This window comes from Petaurus breviceps, unplaced genomic scaffold, assembly GCF_028583685.1.
Source record: "Petaurus breviceps papuanus isolate PSGF00001 unplaced genomic scaffold, PetGlider_PUasm1.0 176, whole genome shotgun sequence".
Classification (NCBI taxonomy): Eukaryota; Metazoa; Chordata; class Mammalia; order Diprotodontia; family Petauridae; genus Petaurus; species Petaurus breviceps.
Genome location: NW_027185771.1, coordinates 2,705,479 through 2,728,829, shown reverse-complemented (window position 1 = coordinate 2,728,829; position 23,351 = coordinate 2,705,479). Strand labels below are relative to the sequence as shown.

Genomic DNA, 23,351 nt, shown 5'->3' with positions numbered 1-23,351 from the left:
ACCTCAAATCCTGCTTCTGCCTCATACTGGCTCTGTGACCGTGGGCCAGTCATTTAACTTCGGTACCCTAGGCAGCTCTCTTAAGACTATGTAATTAGTCTTATGTAAAACAGTCTGCATTAGTAGAGGAATTTTCCTCAACCAAAAATTGCCTTGACTGGGGCAGCTAGGTGGCGAAGGAATAGAGCACCAGTCCTGGAGTCAGGAGGACCTAAGTTCAAATGCGGCCTCAGACACTTAACACTTGCTTGAGCAAATCACTTAACCCCAATTGCCCTGCCTTCCCCCCTCATAAAAGCAAAAAACCAAACAAACAAAAATTCCCTTGACCAATGAAATGATAGGTCCATTCCTTAGCCCTTTTATGTAATATGTACTTACTATGTGCCAGGCACTGATCCCCACAACAACTCTAGGAGGAAGGTGCTATTATGATCCCCAATCTGAGTTGAGAAAACTGAGGCAGATAGAAGTTAAGTTATTTGCCCAGGGTCACACAGCTAGTAAGTGTCTGAGGTCACATTTGAACTCAGGTCTTCCTCACTCTAGGCCCAGTTTTATCAACACTGTATTATCTAGCTGACCCAGTATACTAGTTACAGTATTCTAGTTAAGTTGTCATGGCAACTCTTTGAAGCTTTCATATATAAACAACCATAAAAAAGATGTAGAAAAAGGCATTTTTATTGAATGACTGAGTGGATAACACTTACTTAAAAACAATTTGAGAATGAGCAGGTGGACTTCAGAAAAACCTGGAAAGACTTATATGAACTGATGATGAGTGAAGTGAGCATAATCAGGAGAACATTGTATACAGTAACAGCCACATTTTATGATGACTGACTTTGATAAGACTTAGTTCTTCTCAGCAATGGAAGGACCTAAAACAACTCCAAAAGACTCATGATGGAAAATGCCATCCACATACAGAGAAAGAAATATGGAGTCTGAATGTAGATTGAAGCATACCATTTGCTCTTTTTTTGTTTTGTTTTTTCTTTTTTGTGGCTCATCCCATTCAATCTAATTCTTCTATACAACATGACTAATGTGAAAATATCTTTAATAATAAGAGTGTATATGTAGAGACTATGTTGGCTTGCACACCATCTTGGGGAGGAGAGAGGACAAAATTTAAAACTTATGGAAGCGAATGTTGAAAACTAAAAATAAATTGATTAATTTATAAAAACAAACAAACAAAAGTTTGGGGCAAGTATGTGATTCAGTGCTGGTAGAGCACTGGCCCCAGAGTCAGGAGGATCTGAGTTCAGATTTGACTTTAGACACTAACTAGCTGTGTGATTCTGGTGGGCAAGTAGCTTAACACTGTTTGCCTCAGTTCCTCATCTGTAAAATGAGCTGGAGAAGGAAATGGCAAACCACTCCAGTATCTTTGTGAAGAAAACCCCAAATGGGGTTAAGAAGAGTCAGACATGACTGAAATTACTCAACAACAACAAAAAAAATTTAATTATTTGATAAAGAAATAATTTATATGACAACACAATTACTGTGATTGTTGGATAGTACATAGAAATAATGATTTTTGTCTTATTACAATCAGTTTTATAGAGCAATACATTTGTAAAAGCCAGGTGCATGATAACAGCTGCTCTTTATAATAGAAGACCCTTACTAAGTGCCATTTATATTTAGTGGAAACTAGATAGGTGAACTGAACTACATCTTATCTTGATTAGCAATTATCCTTCAGTTTCCTCAATTGTAATTCATTCAAGCTACCAAAATTAAAAAACAAACAAACAAAGTTAAGCTCCCAAACTATTCACCTACAAAAACCCTGTGTACACAGTGAGCCACATGATCAGGTAATTAAAACGAGGTAAAGATAGATGTAAATTACAGTTTTCTTCTTTCCTTACTAGACAAAAACACTTTTTACATGATGATTCACTAAAAGTGAGTTTTAGCACTTTGTTTAATGGCCAGATCCTATAGAGTCAGACTATATAATTTCTCCTAGTGTCTTTATTTGATGAAATTGTACTATAGCAAGGAATCTATTATAATGGAATTATATGTCTATTAGAAACCATTTATATTTAGTTTGAATTTTTCCTTTAAATAGACTAATTCTGGGTAGATTTTATTTAACTTTTGGAATTAATTGAATCTTTTGAAATTGAGATTAGTAAAGCATATTTTGAGAACCATGATTTTTTTTTCTTCATAAAAAGTGGAAGGGGTGGCCAGGTAGCACAGCGAGTAAGAGCACCGGCTCCAGTGTTGAGAAGACCTGGAGATCGAATCCTGGGCTCAAACACTTAGCACCCATCCAGAAACACCTGGCCATGTAACTTTGAGCAAGTTACTTAACCCCAATTGCTTAGGGGCGGCCAGGTGGCTCAGAGAGTAAGAGCACCGGCTCCAGTGTTGGGATGACCTGGATCGAATCCTGGGCTCAGATACTCAGCACCACACCCAGAAATCACTGGCTGTGTAACCTTGAGCAAGTTACTTAACCCCAATTGCTTACAAAAAAAAAAAGTGGAAAAAGAGACTCTCTGCCCTCACAGATCTCAGTCTAATGGAATTCAGAAATGTCTTTTGACTGAAGATTACTCACATTGCTAGTACCCTTCTGTCTTTACTATATGTCCCTTGACATATAGTATGTGTTATCACTGTCTGTCCTTCCTCTCATAGAATTTTTGAGCTAGAAGGCATAGTCACAGATAGGACACTGAGGACTAGACAGTTTAAGTGATTTGCTGAAGTAATCAGACTCCAGATCTCCTAGCTCCCCAGGCCATGGTTTTTTTCTCATTGCTGCTTGTTTGGAACAATTAGACTTTGATAACTCAACCTCTGGAGAAGAAAATAGTCTTATCTATGTACTAGTAATAATCCTGTGCCTCCAACTACTTTGATATTTTAATAATAATAACATTTATATATTATCTTCTTCCAATCTCACAACAGCCCTTTAAGGGAAGTGCTCTTAATTCCCTGTTTTTACATAGGAGCAAATTGGGTGAAATTGAATGTACAGCATAAGGTGGCTCCTGGTCCTGGAACAAAGCCCCAATTTTCAAACTAAGACTAGAGAAATAAATAAATCAAAGAAAAACTACTTAATAGTAGCAAAAATTATTGCAAATCCAAAGGATTCTTCTCTGAAAAGGAACAAACAACTTTCTAACAACTTCACATAGAGACTCAAATAGAAAAAATTCAATTTCCTGCAAGAAATATATGAAGACTGAGAAGAAATGAAGCAAGAAGATATGAAATAAAAGCCCTAGGGGAAAGAATGAGAAGGTGAATAGCTTAGAGCAGAAAGTAGTAAATCTTACCCAAGAAATGGACTTGAGCTCCTGGAAAACTAGAATAGACCAAACAGAAACCAGTGGTTCTATTAGATAGAAAGAAATATTAGAATAAAATCAAAAGATTGAAATATAAGATATGATTTCAAAAACAACTCAGAAAATGACTCAAAAGGAGTTTAATAATTACTGGCATCCCTGAAAACCATGATCACTATATTAAAGAAATCATAAATTAAAACCGCTTATAATTTTTAGAACCAGAAAGCAAACCCTAATTACCTCCAGGAGGGAGTCTTGAAATGAAAAGTCCCATTAATGTCATAATCAAAATCTAAAATTCTCTCATCAAAGCAAAAATACTTAAAAGATCCAGAAAGAAGCAGTTCAGGTATATCTTGTCTGCCTTGGATTGCTCCCTCTATCCATCACATGTGGAAGTAGAAAAAATTATGCAACCATTCTGATTACATCATTACAAATTTGTGGGCCCTCACTGCCACTAGATGATCCCTCTGTACCTCCCGTATCTACTTACCATCCTACTCTCCACAGAAGCTCTTCCAAACCTTTTCATCCTTCTTTAGGATTTTCATGTCTCCCCCTCTTCCACCTTCTCAGATGAACTTTTCCTCATATTTTACAGACAAAATTGAGACCATTTCCTGGGAACTCCCTCATATCCCCTCTTCTTCATCTCATGTCACTCAGACGCCTTTTGCCACTATTTTTTCCTTCACCTCTATCTCACATGAAGAGATAACTTTATTGCTTACCAAGGCCCACTTTCCATCTGTACAAGTAATCCCATTCCATCTTGTCTCCTCCAACAAATTTCCCCCTCTATCATCCCTATCCTATCACTTATCTTCAATCTTTCTCCTTTTCTAGAGACTCCTTCCTACTGCCTACAAACATTCCCATATCTGCCCCATCTATAAAATACCCTCATTTGATACTTCCAGCCCTGCTAACTCATCCTATATCTCTTCTGCCCCTTGTAGCCAAATTTCTTGAAAAAGTGGTCTATAACAGGTGCCTCCATTTTCTCTCCTCTCACTCCTTTACCCTTACAACCCAACTTCTGAGCTCATCAGGCCTCTGAAACTGGTCTTTCCAAAGTTAACAATTACATCCTTTTAAAAAGCAAGTGGTAGGAAATGGACACAAAGGAAACCAAGCAACCATTTGCAGATCCAATAGCACTTTGTCTAGACCATTGTTTACCCTTGTTACATGAGTATTTGTATATTTATGCTGTGTCTGTCTATCCTATCCCTGCTTTATAGTGTAAACTCTTTTAGGCATGTTGAGGATTGTGTTATCTTTCATCTTAGGTGTCTTAGTGTCTAACAGTTAATCAGTGGACATTTATTAAGTGATGTGCCAGGTGCTGGAGTTACAAAGATTTTTTAAAAATTAAATAATCTTTGTTCATGAGCTTACTTTCTGTCTGGGACAATAATATATATGTATGTCTGCATGTGTGTGTGCATAATCTGTAATATAGATGTGTACATGTATATTGCAAAAAAAAATAGCATAGTTTCTTGTACAAAAATGCCTAATAACTTTATTTGTTGAAGTTAAAATCATTCTTCACAAGTACATTTCTTTATAACTACTATCTGCCATCTCTGCAACATTTGACATAGTTCACCACTCTCTTCCTCCTGGATAGTCTGTCTGTCCACTCTGGATTTTTATGACACTAATTTCTCTTGGTTCTTCTTCAGCCTCACTTTCTTACCATTCATTCTCCCTTGCTGGATCATACTGCCCAAGCTCTAGTGGAAAAATAAGTGGTTCTAGAGTTAAAGGAACAAGCTGTGTTTAAGTCCTCCTTTGATAAAGCTATTTGTGTGATGAGTTACTTAGACTCCCTAGGCCTTAGTTTCCTCAAGTGTAAAATTAGGGAGTTAGCCTAGATGGCCCTTTGAGATAATAACTACTACCTCTAGATGAATGATCTCCAATTAGGTGAACCTCAAGGATCTGTCTTAGGCCCTCTTATCTTTCTACTTTCTTCTCTCTTAGTGACCTTATATAAAGGCAAGCACTATCAGCTTTCCAGAGGACTGCTGCTATGAAGAGCTTCAAGGTTCTGATTACATAGTATAGTGAACTCTCTATTTATTCAGCAGTAAATTAAAGCAAAACATTCACAGAAACCAAAGTACATAACATTCACAATGTTATGACATAACAAGTTTTCACCAAAGTGGCCACATAGTTTTCAACAAAAGATATCATTCAGTAATCCTTAACTCAGTCATCCTTAAGGAGCAGGCCTCCTTAAGGGACACAAAGTACAAAGGTCAAAGTTCTCCACCCTTAGGTCACAGTAAATCATGATCTTCTCAGTCAGCATTAAGTACCCAAGAAGAGGTCTTTTCATCTTGACTGGAGGCTGGCTCTCAGCTTCCATGGTTCCTCTTCCATGATCCCAGCTTCTGCCCGAATCTATCCAACTGTCACCTGGATTCAAAGTCAGGCAGCTCTCAGCTCCTTGTCCAGCTCTTCATCCAACTCCTTGTCCAGTTACTCATCCAGTTCCCATTCCACATTGAAGTTCACAGTATCTAGTCCACCTCAAGTCCTTCACAGTTCCTGTTTCTGGGAAGTCAAAGCTTAACAGAGCCACAATAATATTCATACACATTGCCAGCACCATCATCAATTCACTGTGTGCCTGTGAAATCAACACAGGCCCACAAACAAGAGGTAAACACAAATCATCAACATAGAGACCACATAGACCCAACCACAAGGTCCAAGAGGTCAGCACAAATCATCAGTAAAGTCCCAGGATCTCCAAAACCCTCCTCCAGGACTTATGTAAACAGATAAGCAGAAAATCCTCTTTTAGAGCTTCCAGTAAGGTCCCAGCGCTTCTGTACAAAGTATCACAAACAAAAATCAACACAGACAGACCAGACATAGAATACCAGGATACCACAAGTTTTCCTCAACTCTGCCACCATAAGAGTTCTCTTCTCGGTTCTGCTCAGTTCTGCTTTCTCCCAGCCTGGGCTTCTCCCTATATATGGTTATTACCTCTTCCCAACAGAGGTTCACAAATTCTGGGGTTCACAAATTCTGTTTCTTAACAAAGACGATATAATCACGAGCAAGGCTTAAAAGAAACTTGAACTGAAACAAAGTGTTAAATAATTAAATAGCTGAAACAAGGTGTTAGCTACTTTACTTGCCATTATACCTTATTAGTTCCTGTAGGTTTAATTATAATCTCTATACACATTACTCTCAGATTTATATATCCTGCCCTAGTCTCTCTCCTGAGCTCTAGTCCCACATTAAGAATCATATCTTAAACATTTAAAACTATTTCTTTTGTAGACACCTCAAACTCACTGCATCTAAAACTGAATTTAGCTTTTCCTTCAAACTCATTCCCTTCCAGACTTCCCTATTTTTTTTTTTTTGCTTTTTTTTTTGGAGGGCAATTGGGGTTAAGTGACTTGCCCAAAGTCACATGGCTAGTAAGTGTGTTAAGTGTCTGAAGCCAGATTTGAACTCAGGTCTTCCTGACTCCAGGGCCAGTGCTCTATTCACTGGGCCACCTAGCTGCCCCTAGACTTCCCTATTTCTGTCAAAGGTAGCACCATCCCTCTAGTTGCTCAGGTTTTATCCTCAGGACTATCTTTGACTTCTCACTGTATCTCAGACCACATATTGAGTCTGTTGCCAAATTTTGTTATTTTTACCAGTGTAATGTCTCTTTTTGCTGTCCCCTTCTCTTTACTTACAGGCTCTCCTTTCTTTCTGATCTGTGTTCTATTCAGATGCCAAAGTAATTTTCACAAAGGGCAGATCTGACCATATTACCCTATTATTCAATAAACTCCATAGCTCTCTATTGCCTCTAGGATAAAATTTAAGCTTCTTTACTTGGTTTTTAAACCCCTTCATAACCTACTCCAGCCTACCTTTCCAGTTTTACTATACATTCCTCCCTTCTAACACTCTCTATTTCCACCAACTAGTCTTACTGTTCTATCCATTTTCTCTCACTGTCCCCCATGCCAAAAATATATCTCCTCCTCATCTTTGCTTACAATCTCTGGTTTCATTTAGAGTACAGCTCAAGCTTCACCTTCTACATGAAGTTTGTCCAGATTCTCCTGCAGTTGCTAGTGCAAAATTAACCGTTATTTTATACATATTTATATTTGTCCTCAATATACTTACTATGAACTCCTTGAGAGCAGAGACTAATTTTGTCTTTGTACCCCCAGTGTCTAATACTTAAAAGATATTCATAATGTGATGCTTCTTTTAAACTATGACTTTATTTAACCATTTGCTCTTTTATTTAGGATTGCACTTTACTATGTTTTCTTTCACCTATTAGTTTACTGTGCTTTTGTTTTCATTTTAGTCCTGATTTCTACCCTTTTTTCTTTCTTCAGATTCTTATCCAATTACATATCCTTATTATAATTTTCTTTGTAGTTAACCACTTTTTTGTTTCTTTTATTTTGTTTCATATAAATACAAAACAAATATTTAAAATGACGGTGACAGTAAGCATTTATTAAATACTTACCATGTACTAGACACTGTGATAAACACTGGGGATAACAGAGACAAAATAAAAACATGGTTCCTGCCCTTAATGGAACTCAAATGCAAGTGGAGGAGGCAGTATACAAACAATTGTATATACAACAGATATACAGGATAAATAGAAGGTCATTTCAGAGGGAAGGCACTAGAAGTCAGAAAGATAAGCAAGGACTTTTGCAGAAGGTGGGATTTGAACTGAGTCATAAGGCCAGGGAATCCAGGATGTGGGGGGGTAAGGAGGGAAAGCAGCCTAGGTTTGGGGGAAAGAGTGAAAAGACATGGAATTCTTGGATGAAGTATATGTGTGAGAACCAATAAGAAGGCTAATATTATTGGATCACAGAGTTTGTGAAGAGTAGAAGACTGGAAAGGAAGGAAGGCTTCAGGTTGTGAAGAGCTTTAAAAGCCACAAAGGGTTCCATATTTGATTCTAGAGGTAAATTGAGATCCACTGGTGTTTATTGAGTAGGAGGGTGATATGGTCAGACCTTTGTTTAAGGAAAACCAATTTAACAAGCTGATTGGAGGGTGGATTATAGTTGGGAGAGATCTGAGGCAGGGAGACCAACCAGGCCTGTGTGATAGTCTAAGGATGATAAGAACTTACACCAGTGGCAGCTACATAAGTGGAGAGAGATGTTAGATAAATAGAAATGGCAGTGATTGGCCAATAAGCTGTGGAGTGAGTAGAACTGAAGAGCCAAGGATGACACCTATGTTCTAAGCCTGAATGACTGTAACAGTGATTCTCTTGACAGTTTACTAACAGAAGATCAGTAAAGGATGGATTCTGTTTTGGATGTATTGAATTTAAGAAGTCTATGGTACACTTAGTTTGAGATGTCAAGTAGGCAGTTGGGGATATGAAATTGTAAGTCAGGAGAGAGACTGCTGTTTTTCAGTTGTCTCAGTCATGTCCGACTTTGTGACCCCATTTAGGGTTTTCTTGGCAAAGATCATGGAGTAGTTTCCCATTTCCTTCTCCAGCTAATTTTTACAGATAAGGAAACTGAGGCAAATAGGGTTAAACAACTAGTAAGTGTCTGAGGTCAGATCTGAACTCAGAAAGATGAGTCTTCTTAACTCCAGGCCTGGTACTCTATTCACTGTGCCCCCTAACTATATAGGAGAGAGGCTAGGACTGCATAAAAACATCTGAGAATCATTTGCAGACAGATGGTAGTTGAATCCAAGGGAGCTGAGCTTATCAAATGAGACAGTATGGAAGAAGAGAAGAGGGTTGAGCACAGAATCCTGTGGGCGACCCACAATTAGTGGAGTTGACTTAGGTGACTGAGACAGCCGACTAAGAAGGAGTAGTCACACATGTGGGAAGAAAAGCAGGACAGAGCTATGTTATAAAAAGCCAGAGGAGAGTGTATCCAGCATAAGATGGTGGTCATCAGTGTCAGAAGTTTCAGAGAAGTTCAGAAGGATGAAGACTGAGAAAAAGCAATTAGATTTGTAAATGAAGAGACCATTGATAACTGGAGAGGGAAATTGAAGTCAAAGCAGATATAGAGGATATGAAGTAGAGGTACCAATTGTAGATGTCTTTCTCAAGGAATTTAACCATGGAAGGAAGGAGAGATTTAGGATGATAACTAGAAAGTATAGTCCAGTCAAGTAAAGGTTTTTCCTAAGGATGAAGGAGATCTGAATGTATTTGTAGGCAGCAGCAAAACAGCCAGTAAATAGGGAGAGATTCAAAACAATGGGAGATTACGGTTGATATAGGGCATTCTCCTTGAGAGGATGGGATGGGATCAAGGGTACATGTAGAAGGCTACTTCTTGTGAAACAGGTAAAGGAAGAGATAATGAGGTGAGACAACTGAATGAATTAAAATGATTAGGAGAGAAGAGGGAACTCTTAGGTGAACGGTTTCAATTCTTTCATGGAAATATGAGGCAAGATTCTCAGCTGAGAGGAAGGAGGAAGGGAATATCACAGAGAGGAAGGGAACAAGCATTTACGAAGTGCTTTTTATGTACTTGACACTTAACAAATGCTATAGCAGGATTATGTTATTATCTGTATGTTATCTGTAATAAAAGATCATGGGAGACTTTCAGGTAGATAAAAAGTTTTGGAATAACCATTGTAGTAAGTGGGATAGTGAATTGATTAGGAGAGCACAAAAGTTTGCCTTGCTGCATTGAGGACCCACCTGAGTTTATGAATCATAAATTTGTGGTGGTCCCAGGCGGCATGGTTTTATGATCTTTTTCTACCCTTAGCATAAGAATAGGAGCAAGGGTACTAATTTTTAAAAATTGTTTGCGAGTAATCTAAGGTTGGGATTTGGAAAGGCATAATCGATAATAGAATAAGGGGGTAAGGAACTTCAGTGCAGAGAGTAGTATAGAGTTTAATGTGTTAACCAAGTTCTTGAGATAAGAAAGGGAGGACAGGGTAGCCATGTAAGAGTGATGACCTGTATGAAAATTAATTTGCAGCTCCTTATCATATTCTAACTTGGATTCTAAGGGAAGAAACTTGAGGATTAGCAGTAGACTAGAAATAGGATCCAGAAAGTGAGTAGTCTATAAATTTCTTCTGTGATAGTTTCTTAATGAATTCTGTCTCTTTCATTGTATTTTGGCAATGGATTTAAAAAAAGAAATTATTAAGCACCTCTTATATGCTAGGCACTGTCCTAAGCACTTGACCAGTATTATTTCATTTGATCCTCACTGCAACCCTGGGGAGTAGGTGCTATTATTATTCCTATTTTACAGTTGAGGAGACTGAGACACTTTAATGTCTTAAGTATCTGAGACTGGATTGGAATGCAAGATTATTTGACTTGAGGCCTAGTGTTCTATCCATTGGACCATTTAGCTGCTCTATTAATCAATTAATTAATTAGGATTCTAGTCACTGTACTTTTAAAAATGTCAAGGGAGTAATTCATACATTGTCAATCGATCTTCCTAACAAAATAGTAAATGATTTGAGTATTATCCCCATTTTACTTATGTGAGGCAACTGAAGCTTAGGGAAGTTCAATGTCCTGCCCAAGGTCATATAGCCACATTTGAACTTAAATTTTCTGACACAAAGACCAGTGTTGTTTTTTCCTATATTATGTTGTCTATAAGATTTTATCCACTATTAAAACTAAGTCAGACCTAGTAATAAAATCAGATTAGGTAACACATCTTTCATGAATAGGAAATTCAAAGAGGCACCAACATTTGGCAAGAACATTAGCACTGATATATGATATATGCTTCATTTAAACTACTTAAATTATTTGTTAGAACTTTATATTTAATTTAAAAATCTTTGTATTGCTGATTAATGAACAGCATTTCCCTTTGAAATACAGTCTTTGGGATAGTTTTTTCTCTCTTATTTCAATGTCACTAATAACACTTGTTCTAGATCAGCCTTAATTCAGCATTATTTTTTAGGACAGTTGTTTTTCTAATCTGACCAAACTTTAATCCTTTAAAGGGAAGCAATTATAGATCTCTGTCCTTTTATATTTGAATTATTTAAAACTGATTATATTATATAGTTGTTAGTCTTGGGTTTTTTTATCTTAGATGTTAGACTAGAATGTTACCCAGGGTTTTCATCAATAGCTAAATGATAGCATCTTCTGTTTCTTTACAGAAGAAGAATTCACAGACAACCTTTAGTAGGCTAAACAGTTACAACTTAATGATTATAGTGGTGGTATTTGGGGGTATTTATAACATTTCATCCTGCAACACCACCACCATGGTATTAATCTAGTTAAATATGTAACATAGTGTTTTAGCTGCAGGGTATATTTTTTTAAAGAAATAGATGGTTCACTTGTGAATTGGACAGAGCCTAAGAAGATAATTAAGAATTCATTAAACTTCAGAGTAGAACAACTTTTTTTTTTTAAAGCAATTGGGGTTAAGTAACTTGCTGAAGGTTACACAGCCAGTTATTTCTGGGTGTGGTACTAAGTATCAGAGCCCAGATTCTATCCCCAGGTCATCCCAACACTGGGGCCGGTGCTCTTACTCGCTGAGCCACCTGGCCGCCCCGAGTGGAACAACTTAAAAAAAAAACATGTCAGTACCTTAAATCCAGGAGCTGGCTGGCGCACATGCTAACAGCTTGTTGTAATAATAACTATTATGTAAGAATAGCTCTATAGTGTTGAGTCTCAGATATTTTACAGATAATATCAGTTTGTCATTTTAACCCCTAAAGTAGCTGACTTTTTAGGTGGGGTGGGAGGGTAGGCATCAATAATTGGAGAAATTTAAAGTGTTCTTTTGATTCCAAGGAAAATATTATTTGTATTTTAAGACAATTAAGTCATTCATGGTCCTGTTCACACTTAAGGTGGTTTTAGTTAATTTCATGGTGTAAGCATTATTGAAAGTCTACCTAGAGGAAAAAGAATTCTGGCTTATGGATTAGCTTATATTTTTATACCAGTAAACATATTTGTCTGTATTGGTGAATATGAGATAACTAAAGTTTCAGGTAAGAAATTACTCCTCTTAAATCTATTTGGATATTAATGTCTATTGATAGTAGATTAATTTAAAAATATATTACTATAAGTTTAAAATATTGTTCATTTCAGCATGTAAATGTCAAAGATAAAAAATGAAACTGTTTTAATTTTTATGTAAATTAAATAACCAGCCCTACAATCTTTTATTTTTCTTAAAGTAAATTGGATTGCTTATATTATATGCTGGGATGCTAGTTGTTTTTTCTATTAATACACTTAACTTGCATTCTAGCTCCGCCATTCAGAGACAGGCATCGTGTGGTGGGTTGTGTGACAGTGTCTGTCAATAGTGAAGACAAATAGTACCAGAGACACTTAACCCATCCAATCTCACCCAGGGTATAGGTCGGTCTCGTTTTCAGACTTCTTCATAAGTCTTTTTTTCTTTCTTTCTTTCTCTCTTCCTTCCTTCCTTCCTACTTGTCTTTCTTTTTTTATTTCTAAATAGTGGATTGATACTGATTTGAAACTAAACTTTTTGGTAAAGTTTAAAACTTTACATTAATATTATATGAAAAAGAAAAATAACAAACCCAGGTTGGCATGAAGGTGTTGGAAAAAAAAACAAAAAAGCAGATTTGCAGCCACTTTGTATGTTCTTGTTCATGTCTCAGTCTTTTGGCAACATGAGTTTGAAACCTGGAATTATTTTCCTCTGAGTATTTTTCTTCTTTATTCTGAAAGTATATCTTTGTAATCCAGTGATTTTATCTGAAAAAAAAGTTTTGTTTTTTAAGTTCATGCTTCTAGTAAGGTTAAAATAAAATCTCTAATTGTGAAAACTGAATAGTATGGATTTGGGACCAGAAACTATTTCCAAATTTGCCAGTGTTGATTTTTCTGTTTATTTTTCTGATTGCTTTCTGAACAGTTAATGGTTTGCCTTCTTTCCTTCCACTATTGGCTTACCTGGAACACTGGATATAGTTTTAGCTATATATTGAAAACCTGTCAAAAGCTATTTGATTTTTCTTTTAGGGCTTTAAAGAATCTTTGTGACTCTAAAAGAGTTCTCCAAAGAGACTGCTTAGTTCCACAAAAATGGCAGTTTCTTTCATAACTAGCAGCAATCTTTAAAAAAAAAGTTCTTTGCTAAAATATGTTTAGAAATTTGTTTATATATATGTTACAGGATATGGTAGGTTTTGAAAATACAATAGTTGTTACTATGATAGCTAGCATTAATATAGTGTTTTAAGGTTTGCAAAGCACATAACACAAATATTTTAAATCATTTGATCTTCACAACAACCCTGGGAGGTTCATGCTATTATGATTCCTGGATTACAGATGAGGAAACTAAGGTAGAGAGAAATTAATATATTTGCTCAGAATCATAGAGCTAGGGAATATGGGAGGCAGAATTTAGAATCAAGTCTTCCCTACTCCATTCACTGTGTCACATAGCATTTCTTAATATTCAAATAGAATTTGTTCTAACTGAGAGGAGACAAAACTTGGGCTGATTTCTACCCAGTGTACCATTTTAAATTCATTTTCATGTTTGTTGGAAGGGGAGCAAATTTAGTGTTAATAATAAGTACAATAGGGGTGGCTAGGTGGTGAAGTGAATAGAGCACTGGCCCTGGAGTCAGGAGGACCTGAGTTCAAATCTGGCCTCAGATGCTTGACACACTTACTAGCCGTGTGACTTTGGGCAAGTCACTTAACCCCAATTGCCCTCCAAAAAGAAAAAAAAATTAATAAGTACATTAGCATTTAGGTGCTTCGTGTAGATTTTATCCTTCACTGCTCATGTCCTGGCTGTTTTGAATTTTCAGTATGAACTCTAATAATTCAACTAATTCATAGAAATATCTCAGGTTCACTTTCATAGAAAAGGCAGGGCATTTGAATTTAAAGGTAGTGTTTAGCTTTGTAGACACAAACATGCATTTTCCAGCAGTGGAATTAGTTTTTCATTAATAGGTCTGGAAATAGAACCCAATAGTAAACAATTAGTCTTGTCCTCACTTTTAATTTTAGAATTAACCCATCTTAAGATTAGAAATTTCCATGTGTAAACAATAGAAATTCTTAGTTATTTGTGCCCTTTGAGGTCACAGGAAATGCCATGGAATAAATGATAAATTTATTCTGTATAAATCACCTTTGCTTCAAAGAAAATAACCCCCTTGGAGGATGATTATATAAAGTCATAAAAGGGGAAGTATTAGTAGAGATTTATTTGTCTATTTTAGGGGTGATGAGGGAATAACAGACAAAATGTTTAACTTTCAACTTTAATTTTCTTCTTGGGAAGAAATTAGTTAACAAATGAAGTTCACTATCTTTTTTTTACTGCTGAGCTTAAAAAAATCTCATGAAATGGAAACATGAATAGTTTAGTCTTGTGATTTAAAGAAATATCAAACAAAAAGTTGGCAGTTGAAATATGTTCATATGTAAAGGTATATATCTATATATACATACATATATATGCATGTTTAATGAGCAGTCGTAAGACATTTCCAAAAGAAAGATAAAATAGGTATTTATAACTGTTAAAACTAATGAAATCTCACACTAAAAAATGATTTAAAAGATTGCCTAATAAATTTCATAAAAATAATATTAAAATAATCACATATGGAAAAGGAAAATATCTAAATGGTACAAGGTTGTATTTTAGCCCTTTAGTTTAGTTCTCCAGAACTCCAGCTGAAATTCTTTGCAACTGACTTTTCAGACATGGTTGTACAGATTTTAAAAAAACAAACTATATCATGTATTCCAATTTGCTGTGAATGTTGAGAATGCATGAGGGGGTTCAGAAATATTTTAAGAATTTTCTTAAAATTATTATTATATTATTATTCTGAGTATTAAAAACTAGTCTAGTACAAAGTGTATTGCTTTTTTTTCATCACAGTAAATTTAAGGAGCAAGGAGACTAATCCTAACCTTAAAAGGTATTCTCTAAAAATACTAAACAGTTACCTGGAAATGTTAAATATTTGCTCCCCCCCCCCTTTTCAAGTAATATAACATACAGTAGTGTCTAGATAGTACTTCTTATGTTAAATTACAAAAAAAAATTTGATGTATCTCCTAAATATGGGACGCACTGATACATTCTGACTTTGATTTAATTCAATATAGCAATTATTTGGATTCCATTAGTATTAGCCTGCACATATGCATTTATAATGCATGTGATTGATGTATTTTCTCCTGTACCAAAACATAGTAGATACTTTTGTGTAAAGAATTCTATTAGGGTGGGACTGAGCAAAAACATTATGATTTTAAGAACAAAAGTATGGATAGGTTTTCATATTATATTGTCTTAATTTAAAAGATGTTTGCTGGTATTGTCTGACAGTGTTGGTATTTCTAGCTTAATAGTTTGTGCTAATATACTTTTTTATTTAATAAGTATATCCAGGAAGCTGCAGGTAAAAATAACTATTGTGTGTTAGGTTTCCAAGCAAGGTACATAGATTAATTTATGTAGGGTATGATATCGCAGTTTGGCATACCTGTCCCGAACAGACTTTACATATAAAATTGTTCTATTATTTTTTGTTGAGTTTTCTTATGAAGATTTATCTGGTATTGTACTTGACAAAAGAAATTTATATTCACTATGAAATCTAGGTCACATCTTGAATATTAAAGTGATGGACCTTTTTTTATTGTCTTAAACTTCATGGCCTGCTTTTTGGGGGGCGTGATTGTTTCCTTTTTACATATAACTTCAGTCTGTCATGGACAGGGATCCCTGAGATTTTCATATTCTGCATTTTCTTGTGCATGGTGTTAGTTTTAAGTGTAAATGTTAAGAAAAAGGGGGAAAAGCTGCTTTATCGAAATACAAGTCCACAGCATTCATGCTGCATGCTCTGTGTGTTCCACTTGCAAACACTGCATGCTGCATACTTGTATTTCTCTGAGAATGAGAGTGTAGAAGATACAAAAAGAAATATAGAGTCAATTTTGCCAATAGTTGGAACAGATTGAAGGGAATGTTCAAGGTAACACTTTTTTCCTATTTTTAATTAATGTTAATATTTCTCAAAAGATGAGAGAAGAACTTTGTATTTAAACACAAAGTAGCTGCAAATCAGCTTCTAAACTGTCACTGACATTAGCATCTAGATTTTGTAGTTTTTACAAATCTTTACAAATATTTATTTACTAAGAAAACATTGCATTAATGCATGATGCAAAAAGGATAAATTCTTCTTTAAATTGGAATGCAGTTTAAAGTGACTGAATCTTCCAATTTCAGCTACTGCATTTGATGAGGATATAAACTCTGGAAAATGGAACTGGTATCATCTAATTGCTCCAGGTTCTTCAGAACTTATGGTAGCAAAGAAAATCTTCCATGTGGCTGAATGTAGAGCACCTTATTGATCAATGATTTATTTCTTGTGCTCTTGAACCTTGACAGCTGTACATTATTTTGGGGGTGTGTAACTTTTGTTTAGTTTCCAATTTATTCTAACACAAACTTTATTATCTTAACAATATAGAATATTGGTACTTTCATTTTGATTACATAGATATTAATTTTTAGCATATCATTCCTTTATGGTTTTTGTAAATGTTACAGTTCTAAATCCATTTATCCTTTCCCCCAATTAAAAAAAATTAAGATTTATCATTCCAATTTAAAACGTGGCCTGTTTGGATATTGGTAAAGATTCATTTTAGACTTTTACAACAATTTCAGTGGCCTAATAAGTCTTGCATATTCTTTTTTTTTCAGGCCATGAACTTTCTATTTTGTTTCTTATAGAAGATACTACAGTACTTCTAAAAATTACAGGAATGACTACAACTTCTAATTTACTCTGACAGATACAGGTTTGCCTCAAAAATTATGCTGTTAAGAACTAAAGTGTAAATTTCAATGAGCTGTTCTGCCAAATGCCACAGTTTTAAAAAATCTTTTACTCATAATATGAATTCTTTTATCTTTATTATCAAAACATAATAGATCAGAATAATGGTTTTACAAAAATCATTTTATAAGAATTGATTATGCTGCTCTCCAGAGATTTTACTATCTTAATTTTTTAATTTATAATTAGTAAAACTTGCTGTTAGTCATGTCAGAAGGAGTTCACTTAATGAAAATAACATCACCCCTTTTAAGGAGAGAGAAGTGGACCATAATGATTTAATGTAATATTTATTGAGTGCCTTCTATGCCCAAGGCACTATCACTAACTTTATAGGTAAAATATACCCAATGATTGGTCCTTCACTTTGGTTTTCACTCTCTATGAAAGTGTTGATTAATTTCAGAGATTGTAATTTTAAATTGTCACTTCCAACCTCTGGAGATCCAAGGTAGTGCAATTTGTTCATCTTGTAGAATGCCCCGCATGTTTCAAATCAAATTGTTTTTATCCTTGTTCTTCCGGTCTGCACCAACCACAATGACTGGTACCAGTTCCATTTTTCTACAATTCAGTTAATTATATATATATATATTTTTTTTTCCTATTTCTCATTTTATAATTGATATCTGGAATAACCAGCAGCTCTTTTCTCATTTATTTTCTCATATTTTTATTCCAGGATTTGCCTCTGAAGCAGGGAGTGTCTGCATTAAAAATGACCTGTAGTTCTCTGCTTCATAGGTTAGAAACTTATTTTAATATTTTGTGGCTAAGCACAGTCCCACTTTTTCAAATTTATTATAATAAATTATTTAATTGGCATTGAATATGAACTACAAGCATACATTTCACATTGGGGTTTCCTTTTTTATTTTAAATGACTTAAATTCTAAAGAATCAGTCCAGCTGAGGCAACAAAATTTTTATTCTTGCTCTGCAGCTTATATACAACTTGAAAATTAAAGTTAGAGTTAATATATATATATTGATTACAAATAAAATAATGCTATTTGGGCATCTTTAAAAATCATTTTATTGCTTAGGCCTTGTATTGCTTGAAGCATTTACATTCTAAAACTTACCAAATTCCAACTATTCATTTTGGGGAAAAATAATCAGTTCACAAATCACATTTTCAATGGGACTGCTAGCCAGCATAGGTGAAAACATGTATAGTGTATTGACTCTTGAATTATACACCGCAGATGCTTCTTCAGCTCCTTCCTCTTCCTCCATGGGCGGTGCTTGCAGCTCCTTTACCACCTCTTCCAGCCCTACCATTTATTCTACCTCAGTCACCGACAGCAAGGCTATGCAAGTGGAGAGCTGCTCCTCAGCCGTGGGGGTAAGTAACCGAGGGGTAAGTGAAAAGCAGTTAACCGGTAACACAGTCCAGCAGCATCCGCCAACACCGAAGCGGCATACAGTCCTGTACATCTCGCCGCCACCTGAGGACTTGCTGGATAACAGCCGGATGTCCTGCCAGGATGAGGGTTGTGGACTGGAATCTGAGCAGAGCTGCAGTATGTGGATAGAGGATTCTCCCTCCAACTTCAGTAACATGAGCACCAGTTCCTACAATGATAACACGGAGGTACCACGAAAATCACGAAAACGAAATCCAAAGCAGAGGCCAGGGGTCAAACGGCGAGATTGTGAAGAATCCAACATGGATATATTTGATGCTGACAGTGCCAAAGCACCTCACTATGTGCTTTCCCAGCTTACTACGGACAGCAAAGGCAACTCAAAAGCTGGAAATGGGTTGGTATTCACATTTTTTAAAGTTCTATCACCATTGTGCAAAACAAAGCTAATAAACCATCCCTTTGACTTTTTGAAGTGTTGAGCTCACATTTATTTGTAAAGCTAGAGATGCTAATTTTGTAACTGAAAACCATGAGAATTCTCAACTAGAATCACCAAAATTTACTAAAGGAAAATTAGCATTAATGAATTTTAATAGACTTACTCCATGATAGGCATCATAGACTGAAAAATCATGATCTGTTTTGAAATGATTTTTCAGTTTGAAACGGATTTATATCAGGAACCTGAGAAAAGATTTTTTTTTTTACCAAGAGGAATGATAACCCTTTTTAAAATAATCCCCAGTGAAGTTCATGAACAGCTAAGATTGGGATCTTTACACATTGATTGTTTCCCACATTGTATCTTGTTCGCTTTTTTTTGTGAGGCTCTCAGTACATTGCTGACAACTTTTATCTTTCTCTTCATTTAATGAAGAGAAGGAAAAAGGAGTTGGTGGTTTGTTGAGATGTCCCAATTTAACACATTTTTCAGTTTTTGTTTGATACATTCATGAACTGATTGACCCAAATATGTTTTAATGTGAATGCTTTTCTGTATCTGATTTTTTTTCCAGAATAAATTTTTATTCATATTTCTATCTGGTGCTTCTGGGTTGCGTGTATGGAAGGGAATTGGATGAGGGATTGGGAGGGAGTACATTTGCATTTTCTTTCATTTCTTACAGTTCACACTTTTCACTAAATACATCCCAGTAGTTGCATTACCAAATATTCATCCACCATAGCACATGGTGGTGTTTCTTTTTTTTTCTTTTTCTTTTTTAAGCATATGGCTTCTTTAGTTCCTCTATTTTGACAGTTGGTAGCTAGACTTATTTTTTATATTTGCTTACAATATATCCTAAGGATTAGAGGAATAAATATTATAACACTCTTATTTTTGAAAGATAAGTTTAATATTTCCTCAGCTAAAGTACTTTAGGTGGGCCCGAGTAGGTATTACAATTTCGGATTTAACATTTCATGATCAAGTGAGAAACTCCAATGTTTTACTGCCTGATGGCATCCTAAGTACCTCTCTTTGGTGAGTTGGAAAGTAGGTCCAGTATAATGTTGGAGAACATATTTACTGTTCATTAGATTCCATTTTCCCTTATCTTCCCAAGAAAAAAATGATTCTTATATATTAAATGTTCTTTGTTGATCATAGTTATTCTTTATACTTCCATGCAGGGAAAAGGGGTTATCTGTGATTCTATATGAATAAAATTATTAAGTAAACTTGCATTATTGCATACATACCTGCACATAATTTTTTAACTAGGTACATATATTGATTAAGAAAATTATTTTAATAGAAAGCGGAGCAAATGTCTCTTTCTGGAAAGTTTGCATGAAAAGAAGTTTTAAAAGGCTAGAATATTTCATTTGTAGTACCTGACAAGAGAATAAGCCTTCCAGAAATGTTTGTTTTAATGAGAGTTATAGAAAAACTTGTAGTCTCATATACTCTGGTAAATTTATCCAGGATCCTGGATTTCTAAAACTTATATAAACTTCTTAAGTTTTTGAAGTAATTTAAATGTGTGTTTATTATTATACAGATTATTTGGGTTTCAAGAAAGCTTTTGATAAAATACCAGGTAATAACTTCTTTCTAAAAATGGTTACCGAGGAAACAGATTAAAAGCAAAATCAAATTTTCAAATAGGGAGATATGATTGCACTAAGTTAGAGATATTAATTGACCTTCCTCCAGATATCTTGCATTTCTTTCTTTGAAATGGATATTTGGTATGATTTGATATTGAAGAGAAGGCACAAAGAGTTTTGTCAACTGAAGGTCTCCTATAAAATAATTCATAAGACAAAAGGAGTTTTCTAGCACTTTTTCACAAGAAAAAACAATTGACATTAATACATGAAAGCTATGATGCTTTTTAGGAAAGAATTAAAGTGTCAACTCTTCAGAATCATATGGAGATGGAATACTTTAGGCCTGTAAGAAATGAGACTTGGAGTAGCTTATCACATACAGTCAAGCTAAGCATTTTAAACTGTTTTACAGAACTAATACTAAAATTTTCCTGTTATTCATTGGATATCAAAAATGTTATAAAATGTGAATTAGAATTAGAATTTATGTTAGTGGAAATGATGCCATTCTAGGATTTTCTTTAATGTGAGATCTTTTTAACATTTTATGATAATTCATGTAATTCTGATATTTTAGAAGCCTAGTATCCAGACAGTTGCTAAATAGGACCATATAATGATTAAAAAATTAAAATAGGAACCTTGAAGGCCAGTGTATAGAGATAGGTAAATAATTTCCAAAAAATTATGTTTAAAATTTCTTCCAGTAGTTATGATATATGGCATATTTATTAGGCAAAATATAAGGGCCCATTTAAAAGAAGACTTTGCACGTGGATATTAGGCAATATTTTTTGAAGATAAAAATACCGTGTGTGCATTAATACACAATTGCTAATAAATATTTTGTCATTCAAGAACATGTATAAGATAGTATCAAGAAGTTGAAATTTAAAATGTATAATTAGTCATGCTGAATCATATCATTTCCAAGTTCTGTCAAGTTTTCTGTGAATCTTTAACCTCATTTTTCTTCATCATGAAGTTAACTAGAATTTTCATTATGATGTCATGAAGAGGCAATGCCTATTTTGTGTGTGGTTTTTTTTTTGTGATGAGAATTCTCATGCATAATTACATAGAAAAATAGATTATGGAGGCAAAGGAGTCAATTCCACTTGAAAATATTTCACTCAAAAACATGCCAAGACAGTGAATTTTCCTTTTCAGATTGGCATTTAGAAGTTAACCTTACATACTGTTGCCACATCATCCTTATTTTTATTTAGGTATCGTTCCTTAACAGAATTCTAAATTATATGAATAATTTGAAATAGTAAAATAAATTTTGAAGAAGTTGTATACTTGGATTTAGACAATTTTAAAGATTTAACTTTTAATTTAAATCCCCAAGTCAGTTAGGGTTGTATTGGTATGATCCTTTCAGCCTTGATTTACCTATTCTATAAGTAAGTTCAGCAGATATGCTAAATTAGAGAACATTTTGGTATATTAGAATAGTAAAATTCATTCTGATTACTAGCCTTTCAAAAACTAATTTATCTAAAGAAAGGAAAAATAAAAACATTTCTTTTAAACTGATACACTAATGATTTTTACATTAGGGGTTTTTTTTGGTCTTTTTTGGAGGGGGGGAAGTCGGGGCAATTGGGGTTAAGTGACTTGCCCAAGGTCACACAGCTAGTAAGTGTTAAGTGTCTGAGGCCAGATTTCAACTCGGGTCCAGCTGACTACAGAACCAGTGCTCTATTCACTGCGCCACCTAGCTGCCCCCTACATTAGGTTTTAATAAAGTGATTTGAAAACATTCTTACAGAAAGATTTCCTGTGGTTTTAGAATGTCTTGATAAAGATTCTATATGTAGTGTACAGATTGAGTACTTTGATTCTTAGGTTAATGAATATAAAAACAAATTTCATATCACAAGGTCATGGGTTCATGCTATTATTTTTAAATTTTATTCTTTTAGAGGTCTTTGAAATGGATGTAATGGGGACAATACTGTCCCCAAAGTTATATATACCCCTTTAAAATAAATGGAAATTTCAGTCCTGTTTGTTAATAACCATAAGAACTTCACTTCATTTCTTGCCTTTTCTCTCACCTTCTTCCCTAGTATCTCTCCCCATCCTGCCTTGTCATCCTGCCAGTCCTCTGTTAGTTGCTGTGGCCCTATGAGAATGTTTCTTCCTCTCTCCAATTTCCTAATATTTCTGGTACAGGATATTTAGCTCCTTTATTGCTGCTACATTCTTTGATTCCTGCCTATCTTCCCAGCAGGCTAATGGGTTGGCTAACTGCCTGGCTAGCCATCAGAGCTCATACCAGCCTCATTAATCCCATCTCTTTAGTCTCTTTCCTGGAAAAGGGAACAGAGAAACCACTTCATTCTAAGGACTACCTAATCCTCTTTTACCTTTTAGATTCAAGTCATCTCCATTCTTGTTCCTTTCTCCCTCTAAAGTAATTGGGATTAAACTATTAAAGTCCAAAGTGAATACTTGGTTTACCATGTGGGTCATGGTATAGAGCTAGATTAGTAATACTAAGGGCACATAGGGTGGTGAATCTATTTTAAAACTGTTTTTATATATTTAAGTCTTTTATGATGTTTAAATGAAAAGGTTATCTCTATTGTTTTCTATCACTTTCTTTCAAGTGATAGTTTTCCTCTTAATAATGAGCTATTTGTAAAGGGCTTTGCAA

At 34.9% G+C, this 23,351-nt stretch overlaps 1 protein-coding gene across 8 annotated transcripts in view; it reads left to right on the top strand.

Annotated features, from left to right (window-relative positions):
* The window catches only part of NFAT5 (nuclear factor of activated T cells 5), a 155,564-nt gene that overhangs the window by 73,541 nt on the left and 58,672 nt on the right, over positions 1–23,351 (top strand). The window contains exons 1-3 of one of the 8 annotated variants that reach the window (XM_069085461.1): positions 12,705–12,744; positions 17,935–17,996; positions 18,461–19,019. In XM_069085461.1, the coding sequence (XP_068941562.1) occupies positions 18,490–19,019 (530 nt within the window). In that variant the 5' untranslated portion in view covers positions 12,705–12,744; positions 17,935–17,996; positions 18,461–18,489. Of the gene's footprint in view, positions 1–12,704; positions 12,745–17,174; positions 17,215–17,934; positions 17,997–18,460; positions 19,020–23,351 lie in introns of those variants that run through there. The other 7 variants (XM_069085464.1, XM_069085462.1, XM_069085465.1 and 4 more) reach the window with 7 other exon arrangements.